Source organism: Vanacampus margaritifer, chromosome 9 (assembly GCF_051991255.1).
Source record: "Vanacampus margaritifer isolate UIUO_Vmar chromosome 9, RoL_Vmar_1.0, whole genome shotgun sequence".
In the NCBI taxonomy this organism is placed as follows: Eukaryota; Metazoa; Chordata; class Actinopteri; order Syngnathiformes; family Syngnathidae; genus Vanacampus; species Vanacampus margaritifer.
This window is the reverse complement of record NC_135440.1, coordinates 24,400,387-24,419,787: the sequence shown is the minus strand read 5'-3', so window position 1 is coordinate 24,419,787 and position 19,401 is coordinate 24,400,387. Positions and strand designations below refer to the sequence as shown.

General features: G+C 40.8%; 3 protein-coding genes across 4 annotated transcripts; 2 read left to right on the top strand and 1 right to left on the bottom strand.

Moving 5' to 3' along the window:
- The first annotated feature begins 1,976 nt into the window (after positions 1-1,976).
- On the top strand, positions 1,977-7,746 carry LOC144057555 (uncharacterized). Its single transcript, XM_077575274.1, has 5 exons — positions 1,977-2,546; positions 3,869-3,969; positions 5,057-5,128; positions 5,256-5,402; positions 6,319-7,746. The coding sequence occupies exons 1-5, from the start codon at positions 2,015-2,017 to the stop codon at positions 6,676-6,678; spliced, it is 1,212 nt and encodes a 403-aa protein (XP_077431400.1). The 5' UTR covers positions 1,977-2,014; the 3' UTR covers positions 6,679-7,746.
- A 2,109-nt stretch (positions 7,747-9,855) lies between these two features.
- On the top strand, positions 9,856-16,401 carry grwd1 (glutamate-rich WD repeat containing 1). Its single transcript, XM_077576437.1, has 7 exons — positions 9,856-10,151; positions 11,135-11,252; positions 11,807-11,975; positions 12,065-12,275; positions 12,791-12,936; positions 13,141-13,332; positions 14,978-16,401. The coding sequence occupies exons 1-7, from the start codon at positions 9,911-9,913 to the stop codon at positions 15,284-15,286; spliced, it is 1,386 nt and encodes a 461-aa protein (XP_077432563.1). The 5' UTR covers positions 9,856-9,910; the 3' UTR covers positions 15,287-16,401.
- cdc42ep5 (CDC42 effector protein (Rho GTPase binding) 5) lies at positions 16,334-19,401 on the bottom strand. Of its 2 annotated transcripts, none has more exons than XM_077576439.1 (2): positions 19,069-19,401; positions 16,334-18,344 (listed from the first exon to the last, which is right to left on the bottom strand). In XM_077576439.1, exon 2 carries the CDS (start codon positions 18,340-18,342, stop codon positions 17,485-17,487), a length of 858 nt encoding a protein of 285 aa, XP_077432565.1. In that variant the 5' UTR covers positions 18,343-18,344; positions 19,069-19,401; the 3' UTR covers positions 16,334-17,484. The 2 variants fall into 2 exon arrangements, with proteins under 2 accessions (XP_077432565.1, XP_077432564.1); XM_077576438.1 differs by having other exon boundaries at positions 16,336-18,347; positions 19,069-19,400.

Sequence of the window (19,401 nt, the reverse complement as noted above, 5' to 3'; positions counted from 1 at the left end):
CAATGCGCGAACAGCTTGATGGAATGTATAGAATGACTGTGTGTTACTAGTTTCATTCATTTTCATGTTTCAGTTTCAACATTTCTGCAAACTTGCTGGACCCATTCACTGCCATTGACAAGTATACTTTTCAATAGGGGTGGGAGGGAGAAGTCTGATGCTGCCCTATTGTAAATTTCAAGCTTGGAAGCAACTTTACTGACACACAACTACCAGTAGATGGCAGCGATACACTATTTTAAATAAATGAACATCTCAGTTTGGGAGTCCACTAGCAGAAACGGTCGTTAAAACTTGGTTCAACCTTCTTTTTTTTCCAACTTTGTTCTACTGCTGATTATAAAATACTGTAATGGAAAAAGGCAGAATTGAACTTTTCTCCTGGTGAAATGAAAGACTATTCTTTCATTTAGTAGTAACATTGCTGATTTCTAACACAGGAAGTTGGGTTCAAATCCTGTTTAGAGTGAACAGTAAAGGGTCCCTAAGTAAGACCCTTGATGCCAAATGCTTATCCATGATCAAAAGTGGCTGCAGTGAGTTGTGTCAGGAAGGATATGAGGATATGAGACAGTGTAAAAACTGTGCCAAACATATGCGAGTGACTTGCGCTGTGTGCGACACTTTTGGGAGTAGTTGCTTCTTCTTCTTAGAAAACGCGTTGTTTTATTGGCCACAGTTATACTGATAGCGTGGAAACCCATTACATGCTAGCTTTGACTCATCTAACGGGGTAGTTTTAACTCCTTGTTGGTTAAAAAATCCTGACCCAACGTGTTAGGTCAAATCAGCACCAAATGTGCTGGGTATATAAATAACCCAGCATTAGCATGGTCCCTTTTGGACCCAGTGCTGGGTTAGCTATTTCACCCCATTTCTGTTTTGTTAACCCAACAGTTTTAAGTGTAAAATCTTGACCCAATGCACTGGATCAAATCCTCAACCCAATGTACTGGGTGTAAATAACATAGGGCTCAGTCTCTTTTGGGCCCAGTGCTGGGTTAGCTATTTCACCCCATTTCTGTTTTGTTAACCCAACAGTTTTAAGTGTAAAATCTTGACCCAATGCACCGGATCAAATCCTCAACCCAATGTACTGGGTGTAAATAACATAGGGCTCAGTCTCTTTTGGACCCAGTGCTGGGTTTGCTATTTCACCCAGTTTGGGTTACTCTTAACCCAATTATTTTGAATTTAAAATCTTCTCCTAACATGCTGGGTCAAATCTTCAACCCAGTGTACTGAGTATAAATAACACAGTATTGGCCATGTCCCTTTTGGACCTACCGGTAACTTTGGGTTAGCTATTTCACGCAATTTGGGTTATTTTAAACCCAACAGTTTAAAAGGGTAAAATATTGACCCAACGTGCTGGGTCAAATCCTCACCCCAAAGTTCTGGGTATAAATGCAGCATAATTGGTTATTTCACCCTATTTGGGTTACTTTGAACCCAATAATTTTAAGAGTGTAAGGTCATACTCTGAAGCGCAAAACGCCATTAGTTGTGGAAAAATGTCATTATTTAGTTGTCCGACTAGTCATTTAAATTGATTGACTAGTGAGGACTGAATACTACCCTACACGCCACTGCATTGAAAACACTCGAAAGCAGTCACATGATGACTTGCAAGTTTGGGCTGCGTGTTGCAACAGATTTCTTTTGGATAAATATCCCGATTTTAATCCTTGTATCATGTGAGGATGATGAAGCAGGCGGACGTTGCGCGCACGCAGGCCCCGCTGGGATAGAAAGTCTCAGAGGTGTCGGACTGGGGTTTGGGGGGGGGGGGGGAGTCCAAATGAAAACCATACGATCCAACAGCATGACTAAGCCTCACAGGAGGAGGAAGAGGAGGAGGAGAATGGGGGGGTCAGGGAATGTGGGGAGCAGGGGGAGGGGGCCGGGTCAGTCAATAGTGAGGTAAAACGTGTGCGCGGTGGGAGGGGCGGCCACTTAAAGGGAGCAGACGAGCAGCCCCAGCGTAGCACTTTCACTTTGAGCTGTCTGACGGATGATACACATCGGCAGGGTAGAGGACGGCCACAGGCACGGGAGGCCACTGCCTCATCCATTAACCACTTTCCAAAAGGCTGCGGGGGGAGGATTCAAATTAGGCTGCTCGGGGAAGCTTCTAGGTCAGCAGAGGAAAGGGGGGCAAGTGAAAGAGAGAAACTGCAATTTAAACAAAAGCTCTGACAAGGCTGCAGTGGGGGAAATCCAAAGTGAGGGAGAAGGATGGCGTGAGAGGATCCATGCTGGAAAGTACCAAAGCAAGGAATACTATATAGGGGATGTCAGCGGGACCAGCGGGAGCGCGGCGCTGAAGAGGAAGGAAGGAGGGAGCAGCACGCAGCAACGCACTCCGTGTCAAAGACCCCGCCACAAGGCACGGAGGAGGAAAGTTTGCCTTTCACGGACTGACACAGAAAGGCCCGTCCGCCGTCTGTCTGTGTGCGTGGTGGGGGGGCATGTGAGGGATTGCTGTCAACCAGAGAAATGGAGAAGTGTCCATTTTCAGAAAGATAAAAGGATGTCACTGCCAGGTGAGTACTTTTACATGTTTATGACTATGCAGTGTGTACATAACTTACGGGGAAATAATGTACGAAAGTTTCATGGTATATACAGTATATATATATATATATATATATATATATATATATATACATATATATATATATATATATTAGGGTTGTCCAAGTTAAAGCGTGAACTCTGGAGATCAATTTAAATTCTTTGAATATATGAATATTTATTTACTTCCTGTGGCGGCCTATAACCTCTGCTCACGTGTGCAGCCAAACTTAAGATGAGTCACTGGTTCAAATATGGACCAACACGGACAATTGGTACAGTCTAAATACAGTTGGGTGAAAAGTAAACCAACTATGAATCAAAAATGGACCGATCCATTTTATGGGTCAATTTGACCCAACTTTCTGGGTTGTTTGATAAGAAATGACCCAATTTTTTGACCCAAGTAAAGGATCTGACCAATATTTATCTATTTATGTATTGAGTTGTTTTACACTAAAAGACCCATTTCTTGACTCAAAGTTGGGTCAAATAGACCAAAGTAGAGTACCCATAGTTTGGTTATTTTTTTAACCAACTGTTTTGAGAGTGTAGTTTGACTTTCACTTGCTTGACGCTTGATGGAGAAATCTGCAATAATAATCATTCTGCAGTTATATTAACCCAATTGTAGCGGAAGGTGATTGTTTTCAGTTAGTTACAGTAGTACAGATATTTTTACCCTTTATTTTAGAGAACAGGCTATTTTTTTTTTTAAACCTGCAAAGGTGAAAATGTGATGTAAAAAAGACAGAATTATACATGATAAAAAACTTTAATTAAACAATCTGTTGTAACATCTGCAAAAATTATTTTATTTTAAATCGTCAACCACGGCTAACATCTTGATTGTCTGATTGAGATCTTTGGGTGTTATTAAGTGGGGGGGGGGGGCAGCTTTTACATGGAGGTGTGGGAACCAGGGAGCATTAATTACAATAGATTTAGAGAAGCAGGTTATTCCCCATCTATGAACTAATATAAGAAGATTTTTTTTTGCTTAGTCAAATCTATTTTGAGACATAAAATGGTGATAGAGAGGGCTGATTTATTGTCAAAGATAATTTTGACAGTTTTTAAAAATATGACAAATGAGTTGTTTTTTAAATTGCATTTCAGTCTGTTCTCCTTTTTTTTTTTTTTACAAATGTACCTCCACTTCTCTTTAAAGACAGCATGAGAGTGCTTTTTGCCACCTCAAGTTATTCCGCTCAAAAAGGTGACAAACCACAAAAAGTTTCCAGACAGCAATCTGAGTCTATTTTTTTTTTTGTCACTTGTCCTCTTACAGTTTTGCTCTTGCTATCACTCTTGACTGTCCAATGTGATGGATGTGACTGGGAGGTGGTGAAGAACGTTAAGACAGCTATCGACGCAAACCCGACCGGATTTGTAAGTTTAAGGCATTGGATATGATACAATACAGATATAACTTTTGTCATGTTTATTAATATGCAACATGTAAAAGCTCTACAAAGCCCAAATTATGCCAATTAATCAAATTGATGAAAACAACAAACTATGAGCAACCTCAAACCTATCTCTCTTTTTTTTTTGGGGGGGGGGGGGGGGGCATTAGAACATTAGTGGTCTAAGACACAAGTCCAAACATTGATCATTCATGAAAAGTGCTAACAGTCATTTAAACTAACATGCAGATGCTGTAGCACCCTAGCTCAAGCACTACTTACTTTCTGAGTCTTTTACCAATTTGTGAATGTGGACCTCACTTTCTGCGATGTTTTTGAGGAAGGTGAACCCTGGCTTTTATCCACAACTGAGTTACTGTCATCATAGGTTGAAATTACCTGAAAGAAAGAAAAAAAAGAGTGGTCTAAATTCATCATATGTATCAATATTCATGAAAGGTGATAAATAACATTCACTTATTCCATGCTAAAATGAAGCTTTTATCTATTTCACAACCTCACTTTTTGAGATGTAGAAGCTTGCTTTCGCGGGCGCAGCCATCTTGGAAATAAGAGTTGCGCTGATGAATTGAGAAAAGCGCTGAATGCAATAAATTACTGCCCCCTATATGTCAAAATTGGAACTAAACATTGATTCATTTAGACCAATAATAATATAAAAGAATCTAAAAGAAAAAAAAAAGAGTTAGCCCATTGTAGTTTCAAGTAGTAGTTTCAAATTATTTTTGTAAAGTATAATAGTAAGCATTGCATCATACAAATTACACATTTTGTAAAGCTTTTTAAGACTTAAAAAAAACAAAATGACATATGACAGGAAAAAGCTTTGCGCATAACAGATCTTATGAAAAACATATTCATTGTTTGGTTGAACTGCGCCAAATAAATGATGTCATCTCAACCAAGCAGAGCAATTGATCAGCTGCAACTTGTGATGTAACCACATGACAAAGCATTCTGAAAATAACAACATTGTGCAGCTCCACCAAAGTGATTACAGCAGCTCGTGTCATCAAGCGTTTCTCATCTCTGTTTTCCTCTCTTTTCAGCGGACCGTATTTCCCAAAGATTACTATGTGTTGCACCACTACACAAAAAGCATGTTGTGTGACACTGATCCGGTGAGTCGCATTTCGGATAAGCAGTTACCAGAAGTTGAATCAAATTGAGCACTTCCTGTGGAGATTTGTGGCATATTTTTGCACACCAAACACTAACTACTTGTTGTGGTGGTATTTTTCCACACAGTGTTGTGTGTTCCCTGCTGCAATCGTGCTCCTAGAATCCTGGAATGTGCTTTTGAGAAACCTCTGGGATGAGCACCTAAATCACTCCTTGATCTTTGACCTAAAGCAGACACTGGATATAATCATCAGAAAGAATAAAAACACAGAGGTAGGATTGGTTTTATTCTCGCAATAATACTATGTGCCCACACTAGTGTGAACATGACATTCTGATTGATATTGCGTTTGTGGAATATAAATTAAGCAGCAAAGTCCACCTGCTTTTAATCCATCTCAGGAGGTAGACATTTTGCCACTTGCTAACGACCAATCACGGCTCACCCTTATGCACTGTGATGTCATTTTAAGTCGCAAGCGTGTGTCAGTACAAGGCAAAATGGCTGCTCCCTGAGATGGATAAAAACAAGTGGATTTAAAGCAACAGTGTAAAAACTAACATGTGAATCTATTTATTTAATGTCAACTGCAGCATTTGAAATGTGTTTTTCATTTAGAACGAGAAACTTTTTCATTAGGTTAAGAAAGTAGCCCATTGCATGCTAGCGTGGGAGACCCGAAAACTACATTTCGGTTTGCATTTCTGAGTGGAAATTTGGTTATATTTTGCCCTGAGATTTTATTATCAGGACATTGCTGCTTCACTTGCAAGTCGTCACCCCCTGTGTCTTGTGAGAGACATTTAAAACGTCTGAAGTCTTGTAGTCTGCTAAATGAGCTACCGCTCGCAGGTAAAGACATTTGTCATCCTAACGAGAAGGTTTCTCATTCAAACGAGAAGACGAGAAAGTTTCTCGCTAGGATGAGAACGTTTCTCGTCCTAATGAAAAACATATTTCCCCAACCCATGTCACTTTAGGGAATTCGTAGTAGAATCTCAAATAATTTACAAAATAAAAAATAATAATAATAATCACTGGCCAACTTGCATAGTGCTGCTTTTTGTATCTCTCACCATAGGAACTACAAAGTACTGAACAAAGAGGCCACTTTTCTTGATTTTTCTCAAGCTGCTACACTTTCCTCTTTGAAAGTACTAAACATATGACTGTATTTGTCTGCTGTAGAGGTTGCGGGAGGAGATGGACCCGTCCCAGTTTTCCCCACTCTTCTCCTCTCCCGAGGAGCTCCTCAAGCTCACGTCGGATTTGTTCACCCGATGGCTGGAGGTCGGATGCTCGCCCTCCATGGAAATATGCGAGCCCCCCACTCTGCCACCCCTGGCTGAGAAGAAGGAGTACAGTCCGTCCAGGGTCCGAATCCTGACCACCCGGGCCATCAGCAGCAGAATGGAGGAAGCCGAGCTGGCCCGGTTGAGAGACGTTACCCAGCCTCCGTCCAGCCGCAGTCCCGCCACCCCCTCCGTGCATCCCGCCTCTGCGTGGAGCCTCCTCCTGTTCAGACTCTACCGGTTGTTGTTTTCATAGGAACCTAAAAGGATCTTCTTCTTTTTCGGACGATGCACACAAAATGCAAGACATTTTCTGGCACTGAATGTTTGTTTCCTTTCTATTTGTCTTGTGTTGTGATGCATTATGCTGGCATTACCATATGAAGTGACATGCGCAGGTTGCATTTTTTTTTTTAACTCCCAAAGTTTTTCTTGTTGCTATGTTCACTGCCCCGACAGCGCAAAAGACGTGTAAACTAGTGGCGGACTGTGTATTTGGTACCTGGGCCTTCAGTGGAGATAATACCGCAACTATCACATCTCACATTATAGAAACCATTAATACTATACACGATTGCAAGGTCAGCTCTGTTCAGAATAAGTATTTATCTAATAAACAACAAAAACATGGAAAATGGAATAAAATATGCCATATTTACCAGAGATGCTGATTATCAAATGTATTATTGTGTACTGGTTGCTATACAGACATATTTTGCTAGTCGAAGTTGGCTGTAACAAGTTTTGCTACTACCAACCAAACGCTGAATTAGAAATTTGATTGGTTAAAGAAAAAGTGCCATTGGCTAATATAGTTCACGTTTCATAGAGCAGCACTATTGATTCTGAAGGCCCTGGGCAAATTTTCTTCCAATGGCAACTTGTAGATGCTGAAATCTGATGGGACAAAACACATAAAGAAATCAACATGCACATACAGTATATATATATAATATAAATTAATATGGAAAAAATGCTAGAATTTAGGTTGTAAATGAATGCTAGTGCTTCTAATAGTGTTTAGGCCAGCAGAGTAGGCCTTGCCGGCCATCAACGCTCTCCACTGGTGCAAACACACCTTACATAAACATAGTACAGTACTCGCCTTCCTGTAGGTAGACATGCCGCCAAGCTCCAGCTAGCTAAGCTCTTTGTGCTAACAAGAGATACATGCTGACCAAGCCAATGCACGATAAGCCTTCACGTGTGTCTGATGTGGAATCTGTCACATTTGTTTACAATTACTGTTTTTGTAACTATAAGATATGACATCTATAGACTTTTAATTTTGTATTAAAATGTGGATTAAAGCCATTTATATATATTTGTGAAGTGATTATTCAGGACAAGGTATGAAGTACAGTGGACCCTTTAAAAGTCAAACTATGGAGAGCTATTTAAGCGTTAACGCGGCAGCTTGATGTCCATCTTAAATCCGTGTACTAATATTCTTTTTCACTTTTTGTGCTCACTACTAAGACAATTCATTGGACTTGTATGACTGTGTCTTACTAGTAAGGTTTTTCCATTACTGCCTTTCACAACTGTATGACATTTCTGCATAACAATAGAACTTTGGCATACTAATTGTGCAATTACCTGTTACTAGTGAGGTAAAACTACTATAGTTAGTATTTTGGTGGTACTAGTAGGTTACTATTGAGCAACACTAGTCTGGCCTAGCTATGTTACTAGTGTTGTGAGCCAAAATTTTAGGTACAAGCGAGCTACATACACTGCCACTCGGTAGTTAACGAACTGCAATGCCCTGCATGTGAGCAAGGAGAGCCGCATTTTCAGTTAGTTACTGGAGATGAGAAACACTCAAACACACAAATCTAAAATGAGAACACTTGCCACCCGGCTCTTGTATGTTTATGTTTTACAATGCAGTGCTATTTTAAAAATGGAACAAAAGTAATAAAGTAAATTTATATACAAATATGGTAATGGAACGAATTAAACCAAGGAACCACTGTATTTTTGACTTCCACGATGGTTAGCTTTTGAGGCATATTTGTCCAGTAAATTTGACTGAACTATTTTTTGGATGTACCACTTTTGGGACATTGGACTTTCGGAGGCTCCACCGTCCTCCCTTTGTTTATTGTTCTGTCGATAAACAGGCCTACAGTAAAACTACTGAACCAGAATGTGGTTGGAGTTACAGTGGCCTGTATCAGTGATTTATTCGGTTTGTTTGTTTAATCCCAAATTGAAAAAGGTTGTTAATGATTTGACATGCTCGCTTTCAGGACACAAAGTCCACATCTATCCATGCTGAAAAAAGTCATACCAAGACAGAAATAGTTTCACAGCTTTTTCTTTTGTGTAACTCTGGGAAAGAGAAATAAAACTGCCAAAAAATAATCACAACCAAGTGAGGAATGTGTTGTGGATGAGACTTTTTGTGTGTGTCAAGATTCACGTGAAAGGAACTTGCAGCTGCATTTTAAATGCTGGTACTTGCCCCTGCTTGTACACACCCACACGTGTAATGTGCACCCTTGTCCTGACAAGACCCCTCCTTGTTGTTTCGCAAGCCTTACAATGCAGAGACATGTTGCCGTGGACACAGTGGGAGCTAACTTTTCATTGATTTGTTTTGCTTTTTTGCCAAGGACGGGTCAGACATATTACAACATCAGCGCTAAACACAATGAACTTGGAGCTGGGAAGCTAAACTTTTGAGGGATGAAGGGCACTTGGGATTGTCCAAAGTCTGGCCCAGAGCCATTTGTTTCCTTTAATGGCTTGTGCAATAATCTTTTTTTTCTTTCTTTTTATGTGACTTTTTAGTTGCAATGTTACAAGATACGTCATTCATAAAAAGGTGCTCCAGTCTAACTTTTATTTTTTTATTTATTTATAGCACAGTGGCCCCTATCCTGAAATTTAGGGGTATAAAGCAGGAGTTTGTCAGTCCCCAAAAATATTCAAAAATAATTAAAACCAAACAATCAGCATATTTATTAGTAATACATGCACGAGAAGCTGAAAAACGTATTTGCACGGGCTAAAATTTTAGGGGCAAAATGCCACTATTTAGGGTTAGTTTGGAGCCCTGTGGATAGGCTGAGACAGTTTTTTTTTTACACCTCTGAAAAATCTCGAAAAAAACGTGGATAAACCTCCATTAAGAGTTTCCACTAAAAACAGAATTAGGCTTCCACAAAAATATATATATTTTTAAATGCACAAGACTAGCTGCAGTACGTATGCCACCGGCCCACCACGTGTTAACATTATGGAAATGCCTTGCATAATTGTTTTCGGTCAAACAGAGTGTTATTTAACATTTAACGGCATTTCCCGGGACATACATTAGCTGCTGGGCAGTCATCCGTGCGATTAGGGGCGAGCTGAGTTCCCGTAAATGAGTGGGAGTCAAGAAAGTGGGAGTGAAACGAGAAAGGAGGGGAAAACTGCGAGGGAGTAACACACGTGACCGGAAGTACGTCTTCTTCGTTTTCTTCTAGTTTGCCAACATGTCCGCCTCCAACGAAGACACGTTTGCTGAGGAAGCAGAAGACATGGAGGAGCAGGAGCAGGAGCAGGACGAGGCCGCCAGCGACGACGACGACGAGGGAGTCGATATGGGGGAAGGCGAAGGGGCGGACGGAGATGGCGACAAAAAAGTTTATGTGCCCGGAATCGAGCCGCTTAAACCGGGAGAGGAGCTGCAGATGGATCAGTCTGCGTACCGCATGTACCACGAGTGTCAAACAGGCGAGTGGAAAATAAAATAAAATGTACATGTGATTAGTTATGGTCTAAACGCCACGAGAATGTTGTTATGTTATTTTTTGTGTGCGCATAACAACGTGTAGATGTTCTTCTACACATACAACGACTCTCCAAAAGTTAGGGATATTCGTCCTTCAGGTGCACTTTACAGGTCTAAATTTTTGGATGCACATGCCCAATTGTTCATTGTCTCAGAAAAAAGGAGATGCTTGATCTATTAATCGACGAATATGTTTCCAAGGATGCCTTTCAGTGACTCTTCCAGTATCTTTGTTGCAATGACACTCATAAGTTCAGTGGCCGCTTTTGGTGTCGTCTTGAACAAATGATGTCAAAATGTAAGCCGCTTCTAATTAAACCGGGAAATTTAGTGGTCAATTAATGGACAAATTATTCTGCCACTCATATGTCCTAAAAAGTCAAAATTTCTCAACTAATTTAAAGAATCCTAGTCAAAATAGTCAGCTCATTCAGGACAACTGGGCAACTGTTGTTGTTGTTGAAATATATTTCACATTCTCTAAATTCACACGTTTTTCAGTGTTTCACGTTTTGCATGATACAATTCAAACCAACATTAAACTGTTCAGCTAATTTAGTAACAGCAACTATTTCTCATATAACCTACATTTCCACTTTTTTTCTGAATTCCACATTTCACACTAAAATTCTCAATCATTATTACCACCTGCATTTTTCAACTGAATTACATCATTCCAGCTGAAGCGCAAACATGCCATTTGCTTTTTATCCCCCCATTTGATTAGCTATTTTTCTTTTTATTAGCATAACAATTGTTAATATTTGAGCAATTCTCATTAGAAATAACACAGTACTAAGCGAGGATTTTTTCTAATTCTCACATTCTCCAATCAATTTGACGGCATTTCAGTGCCAGCTCTTTGGCATTCGCGTACAATTTTTACAAAAATGCAATTTTGTAATTTTTCATTCAATAATTGCAGGCGCCCCATGTTTGAGCTTCGACGTCTTGAAAGACACCGATGGAGATGGCAGGAAAGAATTCCCTCTGTCCATGTTGCTGTGTGCGGGCACACAGGCTGACACAGCCATGGCCAACAGGTTGGTGTTGCCTCATGAACACAACAAAATGAACGCGCATAAGCTAACTTAATCGGCCCTTTCTGCTCACTTTTACGCAATGTCTAAATAGTTGGCTGCTTGTGTGACAATAATGCATGCATTTTTTTCCCCCTCCTTCTTTGTTTGGTGCTATTTGGCGTAAAATGTTTGAGAACCATGGTCTTAAATGAAAGCAGTACTATAAAATACTATCATTGTCAAGGCTGTAGATAAATCTCAATTGATGCTGCTTTTCATATTTCATCTCTTAGCAATAACTTCACGGGCTAGATTGCTTTATTTACCCAAGTTTAACGTTTTACTTTTCACAGCCAACGAGCCCTGGCAACGCAGCAAAAGCACAGATGGAAACAATAACTAATTTTAATGGTGGCTTCTTTCCATAAGCTGTCCGAGTAAATCATGTCAGCGAGGGAGCTCCGGGACTCTCGTTTATTGTTCTTGTCATCCAGCTTTTGCTCTTCCCTTCTTGAAGAGCATCTGCAACAGCAGAAAAAAAAAAAATTCAACCACGTTTTTGACTTTGCCTGCAGACTTCTAGTCATGCGCATGCACAATCTTCACGGGACAGCGAAAGAAAAGGAAGAAGAGGAGGAAAGCAGCGATGAAGAAAGTGAGGAGGAGGAGGAGGAAGATGAAAGTAGAAAGCCGCAGCTGGAACTGGCCATGATGCCTCATTTTGGAGGCATTAACAGAGTTCGAGTATGTTGACTTTTGATACAAACTTTAATGTTTCCTATGCCAGGAAGTTCTAATTGTGTGTTTTTGTTTTTTTTATTATTCGTTTTCAGGTGACCCGGCGTGGAGACCAGGCACTGGCCGCCGTGTGGTCCGAGAAGGGACAAGTGGAAATATTTGATCTGCGATCTCAGCTGGAGGCCGTCCACAGTTCTGCGGCCATGGCGACGTTCATGCAGCAGCAGAAGGAAGCCGCAGCGCTCTTCAGCTTCTCGGGTCACATGACTGAGGGCTTTGCCATTGACTGGTCGCCCGTGGTTCCTGGTTAGTAACGTTAGCGGAAATTAGCAGCTGTTTCTGGGGGGAAAAGAGGAGCAAATAAGGTACCATGATGCCCTCGCATGTGGGCAAGGAGAGCCAGAGTCAGCCATTTATTGAATGGGACAAACAGTCAAATTGCACAAAACCAACCTTTTTGAAACAACTTCTTGGGAACTGATAAATGCAAAGGGCTACCAGTTTCATACACACTGCTGAAATTACAAATTTGCTAAAACAACCTTAAATTATATGTCAATAAATAATTGTATTGATGTATGACACTGATCATATCCATGATTATGCAGTGTTGTCAACAGTGATTTAGCATTGTAGGAAGCAGATATCAATAGGCAACACTTTTTTTTTTCAATATTAATCACTTCACCAGTGAGCTATTTTTAGAACAAGCCCATGAGCGACTCACACGGGTGGGGGAAAAAAACAAATAAAAATAAAATATGGTCAAATTTAGAGATCCTCAGTATGTGAGTCAATGCTGGCCGTGCTTGCACTCGCAGGTCGTCTCGTGAGTGGCGACTGCAAGAAGAACATTCACGTGTGGGAGCCGCAGGAGGGCGGAGCCTCTTGGCGGGTCGACCAGCGGCCTTTCAGCTCTCACAGCAAGTCCGTCGAGGACCTGCAATGGTCGCCGACTGAAGCTACGGTACTTTTTTTCTAACCTGGGAGATGTGCAATTTGACATATTTTGTGTGATCAGGAAAGCCGGCCTATGGAACGTCATTTGAGCATTTATTCGATATGCACTTTGCTTGTAAGACTATTTATCGCAATAGTAGAAAAGGACAAGTGTGCGATGCAAAAACAGCTTTCCATACTGACTTGAATTCATTCTTGTGGTTTATTCCAGGTTTTTGCGTCATGCTCAGTGGATCAGTCCATTCGTGTTTGGGATATCAGAGCCCCGCCAAATTCCATGTTATCAGCCAATGAAGCCCACGAGTCAGACATCAACGTCATCAGCTGGAACCGAACCGAACCGTTCCTCCTTTCAGGGGGTGACGACGGGCTTCTCAAAGTCTGGGATCTGCGGCAGTTTAAGGTAACGGTTTCACTGCGCCTGCTTAGTCATGATGTGTATTGGCGATCATGACAGGCGGCTCCATTAGTAACTGTGAGTCACAATTATACAGTGACGCGTTACCAAGGCAACCATGTTGTTCTTAAAAGTATGACGTCATCAGGTGACTGTGCATTTTTCGTAAACATGCTGTCATTGAAAAAGTGTGTTATTAGTAGGATTTTTTTTTTTTTGCCTTCAATAATGAGATAAAAACAAATTTTTACATTTCAGTAACAATTAACTCTTTGACTGCCAGACGTTTTCAGAAACGGGATGTCGCCAGTGCCAGCCGATTTAAGCATTTTGACTGATCTTTCAAGGTCCACAGAAAATTATGTGTTTGGACTATGGAAACACACATACTACCAAATGAAAGATTGGACTCTCATCTTTCATCAGAAAAAAAAAGTTTGTTTCTACCTTATTCCGTTTTTCAGTAATCAACAAAAGAAAATGGTTAGTTTCACCTCTGTTTTGAAACAAACGTCTTTTAACGTCTTTGGCACTCCTCCATAGGATTTTACTTAACGTTATTTAACGTTTTTGGCAGTTAAAGAGTTTAATAGGTTTAGATATCAACATTGATTTTTGGAAAACTGGGTATTCTTCCAGTGATGTTGTTCTCAGTGATGTTGAGAATCTATACATTGTCGAACACATAAAAAGGTCAACTGTTTGGGAAGAAGAGAAAAATGTATAAAATAAAAAACGGGCAAAATGTGTGCATAAAGAAAATTGTTATCCTTATACAATGCTTGGAGCTGTAATGTAAAAGCAGCTGTTAATCCAGATCTGATCCAGATTGTGCATTTGGCAGTTAAAATAACAAATCCCATTTGACACTAAAGGAAACGTTGCTGTGTGCAAGGTTAGAAGGCGTGTTTAATCCTGTTTTGATTCAAATTGCCAGCAATGTAATAAGGAGAATCCCATTTAACGTGTAAATGTCTGAAATGATTTGAAGAGTATATTTGCAAAAGTGAGAAGCTGTAAAATGAAACGAAGGTTATATCATATAAAAATGATTCATATATTTGGCAGAACTTAAATGTGTAAAATCTAATCTAATGTGGATGCAAGTTTTTTTTTTTTTTTTAATGGTCTAAATTGGGTCTTAAAAATTATGTAATCCAGATCTGATCTGGATTGATCAATTGGCAGCAATGTAGACAAAACACAATTTAACATTTGATGTCAAAGTCTCTTTTACATGTTATTTATTTTGTTTGGAAAAGTAGGTAATTATTTATTCTGGATAGATAATTTATCCCTGTAGGGGAATTATATTATGATACTTCACTCTAAAAACAGCTGGGTCAAAAATAACGCAACTGTGGGTCAAAAATGGACCGATCCTTTACTTGGGTTTAATTTGACTTTGGGTTAAGAAATGGGTCTTTTAGTGTAAAACAACTCATAAATATTGGTCAGATCCTTTACTTGGGTCCAAAAATTGGGTCATTTTGTATAAAATAACCCAGAAAGTTAGGTCAAAGTGACCCATAAAGTAGATTAGTGTATTTTTTATCCATATTTGGGTTACTTTTGACCCCACTGTTTTTAGAGTGTAGAAACCAGTTCTTTTAACCATCCAAACTCATCTTCTCGTTGGTGTTCCGTTCAGACCGGGCGACCCGTGGCCAACTTCAAGCAGCACTGCGCTCCCATCACCTCGGTGGAGTGGAACCCGGTGGACTCGAGCGTCTTTGCCGCGTCCGGGGCGGACGACGTGGTCAGCCAGTGGGACCTGTCGGTGGAGTCGTGCGACGCGGGCGCCAGGATGGAGGGCATGAAGGACCTGCCCCCGCAGCTGCTCTTCCTGCATCAGGGCCAGTCTGAGATCAAGGAGGTCCACTGGCACCCGCAAATTCCCGGCATCATGATCTCCACGGCGCTGTCGGGATTCAACGTGTTCAGGACGATATCTGTGTAGTGCGTGGGCGTGGCTGTGAGTGTGTGTTCAGCGACGCATGACGAGTTCATGCTTCACGTGTGAAATGCAAAATTCCCAATGTACCTTGTAGACTTTTTCACACATCCGGGTGACAAAAGGCTAAAACCCTTACACGTCCTCCACAAAGAAAAAAAAAACATGTAACCATTCTCTGTTGGGCGTGCCTCTACCTGTGAGGATAAATACTCTGATCCGTCACCGTCCCGAGACGAGCACTTTCCTCGCTCGTCTCGCAGAGAAAAAAAAAACCGAAGCAGCCTGCTCAGATGACGTGAAACCTAACCAACAGTTCAGTTGTGATTGATTTAATGACAAGAAGCGATAATCAGTCACTTTTCTGTCACCCAGAAGTATCCAAGCACATGTTTACAAATATGAAATGCTCTAGATCAGGGGTGCCTAAGTCCAGTCCTCGGGAGCCCCTATCTAGCCCGTTTTCCGTGTTTCTCTCCACCAACACACCTGATTCATGATCTGGATTATCAGGCTTCTGCATAGCTTGCTGATGAGCTGATTATTGGATTCAGCTGCATTATAGAGGGAGACGTGGAAAACAGGCTGGCTATGGGGCTGTCCAGGACCGGACTTGGGCACCTCTGCTCTAGATGGACTTCCGTTTTTTTTTGCCAGATACAAGCAAATGTAGCTGCCATGTATCAGCTTTTCTACTAAACCTTTATGTATAATTTCGATGCTGTTTGTTTTAAGTACGTTTGCTTGCTTAAAATAAAATATGAGAGGTGTCAAAATAAATCGATTACTTGACAGCTACTCGAGTAATTGTTTAGTCATTAAGTTAAAATTACCATAAGGGATTGGATTTCAGCCTCTATACGGTAATTATTCTGTCTGTAGTCCTTCATGAAAGCAGACTGATTATCTTGTGTTTAATCATAAAACATTTGCAAACATCTGCTTTTATTTTGGAAAACGATGACCAAACCAACTGAATCTGTTTTAATGCATGATAAAATTGTATCTAAGTAATCGATGAAATAATAGATTCTAAAAGAATATTAATAGTCCTAATATGAAGCTATTATTCCGAGTGGATGAAATGGATTAAATAAAAGTGCAAGCTTTGTTTTCAAAGATCCCAAATAGTTTTTTTTTTTTATTGTTTCACTGTAAACCATAAGACATTAAATGTCAGCAAGTTCAATGGATAAACATTTAAGTCTCTCCATTTTTACAGCATGAGGAAGAAAAAAAAAAAGAACCTCCTTAATATTTGATCGTCTCAGCATTTGTCCCATTTTTCCAGCCCAAAGAGGAAAATGCTTTGGTAGTGTATGAAAACATGCGCACACACACACACACACACAAAATAACTACTCTGCAATTTGATCTAACGAGATCTGATCCAGAGAAACTCACATTGTCAAGACATGGAATGTTACACGTTCACAAAATCTGCTCCGACGTTCTTAAAGAATGACAGACATGGAGACATAAAAAAAATGCAATGGTAGAAAACAAAGACATGTAGACAACATGCTAAAATAATATTTGCTCAATTTAAGGCACTTAAAAGCATAAATGGCACATTTGGTAAAACGAATACAATTGAGATTAAAGGCCTCCTGGTGAACTGGGGGGGGGGGAAGTGCTACAACTTTTTCACTGTAGAAAAACAAATGCTGCTTGTAATTAAATGGTTCTTTGGCATATCTGTTACCCTTGTAGATTTAAAAAAGAAAAAGTCTTTTTCCAGCAGAGCAACATCGTCTTCACGCTGAACAGCTTTCAGGGGGTTTAAAAAAATAATAATCAAGTTTGAATCCATCAGTTTGACCCCTTGTAATGTAAATTAAGATGTACACTACTCACAAAGGTTGAGGGATTTTTTTTGGGCTTTCCAGTGGAACTTCGGGGTGAACCGAAAACGCACTAGAACATTTTGCAGCTGATCTTAATTTGACCTAAGAACTTCCAAATGCAGATGTTGAACATTCCTGTACTTTTTTTACACAAGTTGCCTTTTTTTCCTGAATAGAAGACAGAATGGCAAAACTTGCAACAAGTATTCAATCCATGAACAGTACCATGGACCTTTCTGTGACACTTCAAGTCCTGTAAAGATTATAGCGCATTCACGGTTCATCCTGAAATCCTACCCGAAAACCCAATATCTCTTTTTTGAGTGGTAAATAATACACACTAGGTAGCAAACGGACCTATAGTCCAATCTCATCATCAAACTCATCTTCAAAGGTATAGCCCCGCCCTACTGCCTCTTCCTCTGAGTCAGTCTGCGAGTGGCTGCTGCCGACCCTCCTACGGTCCAGTGCGTTCTCCCCGTCATAGTCGGAGCTATGAGACGAAGCCGGGCTGGGAGGCATATCCTTGTGGGCATCGAACTCCGTTTCAACCCTCTCCCCCCTTGTCGGACTCTCCGTCAGGTCCTCCTCCTGGAAGTCAAATCCTTGACCGTCTTCCTCCTCGGAGGGCTGGCGGATGATCTCCTCCCGCTTGTCGCTGAATCTCACTTTGGGTCGCAGCCCCTTTGGCTTGATCCCATCTGGTATTCTGCCGTCGCCCATCTGGTTCTCATTCAGGTTCTTTCCGTTCAGCTCGTTGTGCCTGTTCATGACAGACATCTCCTTTCCCGGCTTTGTTTCTACTGGGGATGTAACGCTTTTAGGACTGAATACGTCCTCTTTGTTGGAGTCCAGTCCCAATCCATCCATCACCCCTAGTACGTCCCCCAGCATGGAAGGGCCCAGATCTAGATCCAAATCCAGGGTGAATGACGAGACAGACTCTGAGTACTCAAGCTCATCGTTGTGTAGGCTCCCCATAGGCTCTTGATACAGATCATTGTGATTTACAGATGTTGGGTAGTCCACAGACGAAGATCCCGGACTCCCTGGGTCGGAGCTGGGTGGGCTTGGGCCCAGCGTGGACAGGAACGAGGTGTCCCCGAAGGCGTCGCCGCCTCTGCCGATGTGCATGGTGTGGCGGAAGTCACCCAAAGGGGCTGAGATCATGGTGGGGTCCAAGCGGGAGGCCCGGGTTGATTTGTGGAGCGGCATGACTGCTAAAAAGATTGGACGTTAGATATGAACCACTATACGTTTAACTTTAAGGCAGTGCAAAGGTGAAATAAACTTAAAGATATTGAGATAAGGTACTGGAAGAAAACACTCTTGATTAGAAAGCAAACAGTGTTGTGCAATCGAATGGGCGGCCAATGAGCATTTTGCCACTATGAGGAAGGCCATGCTGAGGCTTGTACTTGAACACACTCAGCGCATATTTTTGTCTGCCCTCAGGGGTTGCATGTGGATGAAAACAAGATTACAGTATTATTATTTTTTTTTACAGTCAAATTACTCAAAATTGCAAGCTTTTGCATCGCACTCAGACCAAACAAATACCACTTTAATAGTCAAATAAGATGCAACTTTTTGGGTGGGTGCTGCATTACCCTTAAGGGTAAATATCTCTATAGAAACTTGGTTTACACTATGTAGACTTGTTGTATAAGTACAACAGGAATGAGTAATTTGGTGGGGGATAGATACTTTATAAATACCGTGAGGGAAATTAAATATTAACTTATGTTACTTGTCTTAAGAATTGGAATATCGCAGGCGTTTACCCCTCTAACATATCACAATTTAAATAAGAATTAAAGATAAATAAATAAATAAAACGTAAATATCGCTGCTATATTAACTTTAAGCTAGCAGCTGCAAATCAACATGCTCATGGCGTGCCACATAAAAACACGTGAAGACTTTCATAAAATAACTTACTGATAAAAAGGATAATATTCAGCTCTTTGCTTCACCCTCTCTCGTCCGTATATCCGACTTTCTTTTACATCTGGATATTTGTTTTCTTCTCGACTTTCGAGTCTCTTTTCCCTTCGTTCTTCTTTTCCCTCGCCGTCGTTTTTTTCTTCTTCCAAAGGGATGGGCGCTAGCCGAGGAAGTGACGCGACGTGGGGAGTTGGAACACAACTTTTACCCCCCAAAACTTTCACAGACACCATTTCAACAACGTTTTACTTGAACCCCACGCACTTCGGTTAAATCGTTGATAAAAACAGGTTTGTATTTCTGTCGAACGGCGTCACGTTTTTACTT

Coding starts and splice junctions, on each gene's coding strand:
- LOC144057555 (XM_077575274.1), top strand. CDS start 2,015: ATGATACACATCGGCAGGGTAGAGGACGGCCACAGGCACGGGAGGCCA. Junction 5,129..5,255: donor TGTTGTGTGACACTGATCCG/GTGAGTCGCATT, acceptor TTTTCCACACAG/TGTTGTGTGTTCCCTGCTGC. Junction 5,403..6,318: donor GAAAGAATAAAAACACAGAG/GTAGGATTGGTT, acceptor TGTCTGCTGTAG/AGGTTGCGGGAGGAGATGGA.
- grwd1 (XM_077576437.1), top strand. CDS start 9,911: ATGTCCGCCTCCAACGAAGACACGTTTGCTGAGGAAGCAGAAGACATG. Junction 12,276..12,790: donor CTGGTCGCCCGTGGTTCCTG/GTTAGTAACGTT, acceptor TTGCACTCGCAG/GTCGTCTCGTGAGTGGCGAC. Junction 12,937..13,140: donor GGTCGCCGACTGAAGCTACG/GTACTTTTTTTC, acceptor GGTTTATTCCAG/GTTTTTGCGTCATGCTCAGT.
- cdc42ep5 (XM_077576439.1), bottom strand. CDS start 18,342: ATGCCGCTCCACAAATCAACCCGGGCCTCCCGCTTGGACCCCACCATG.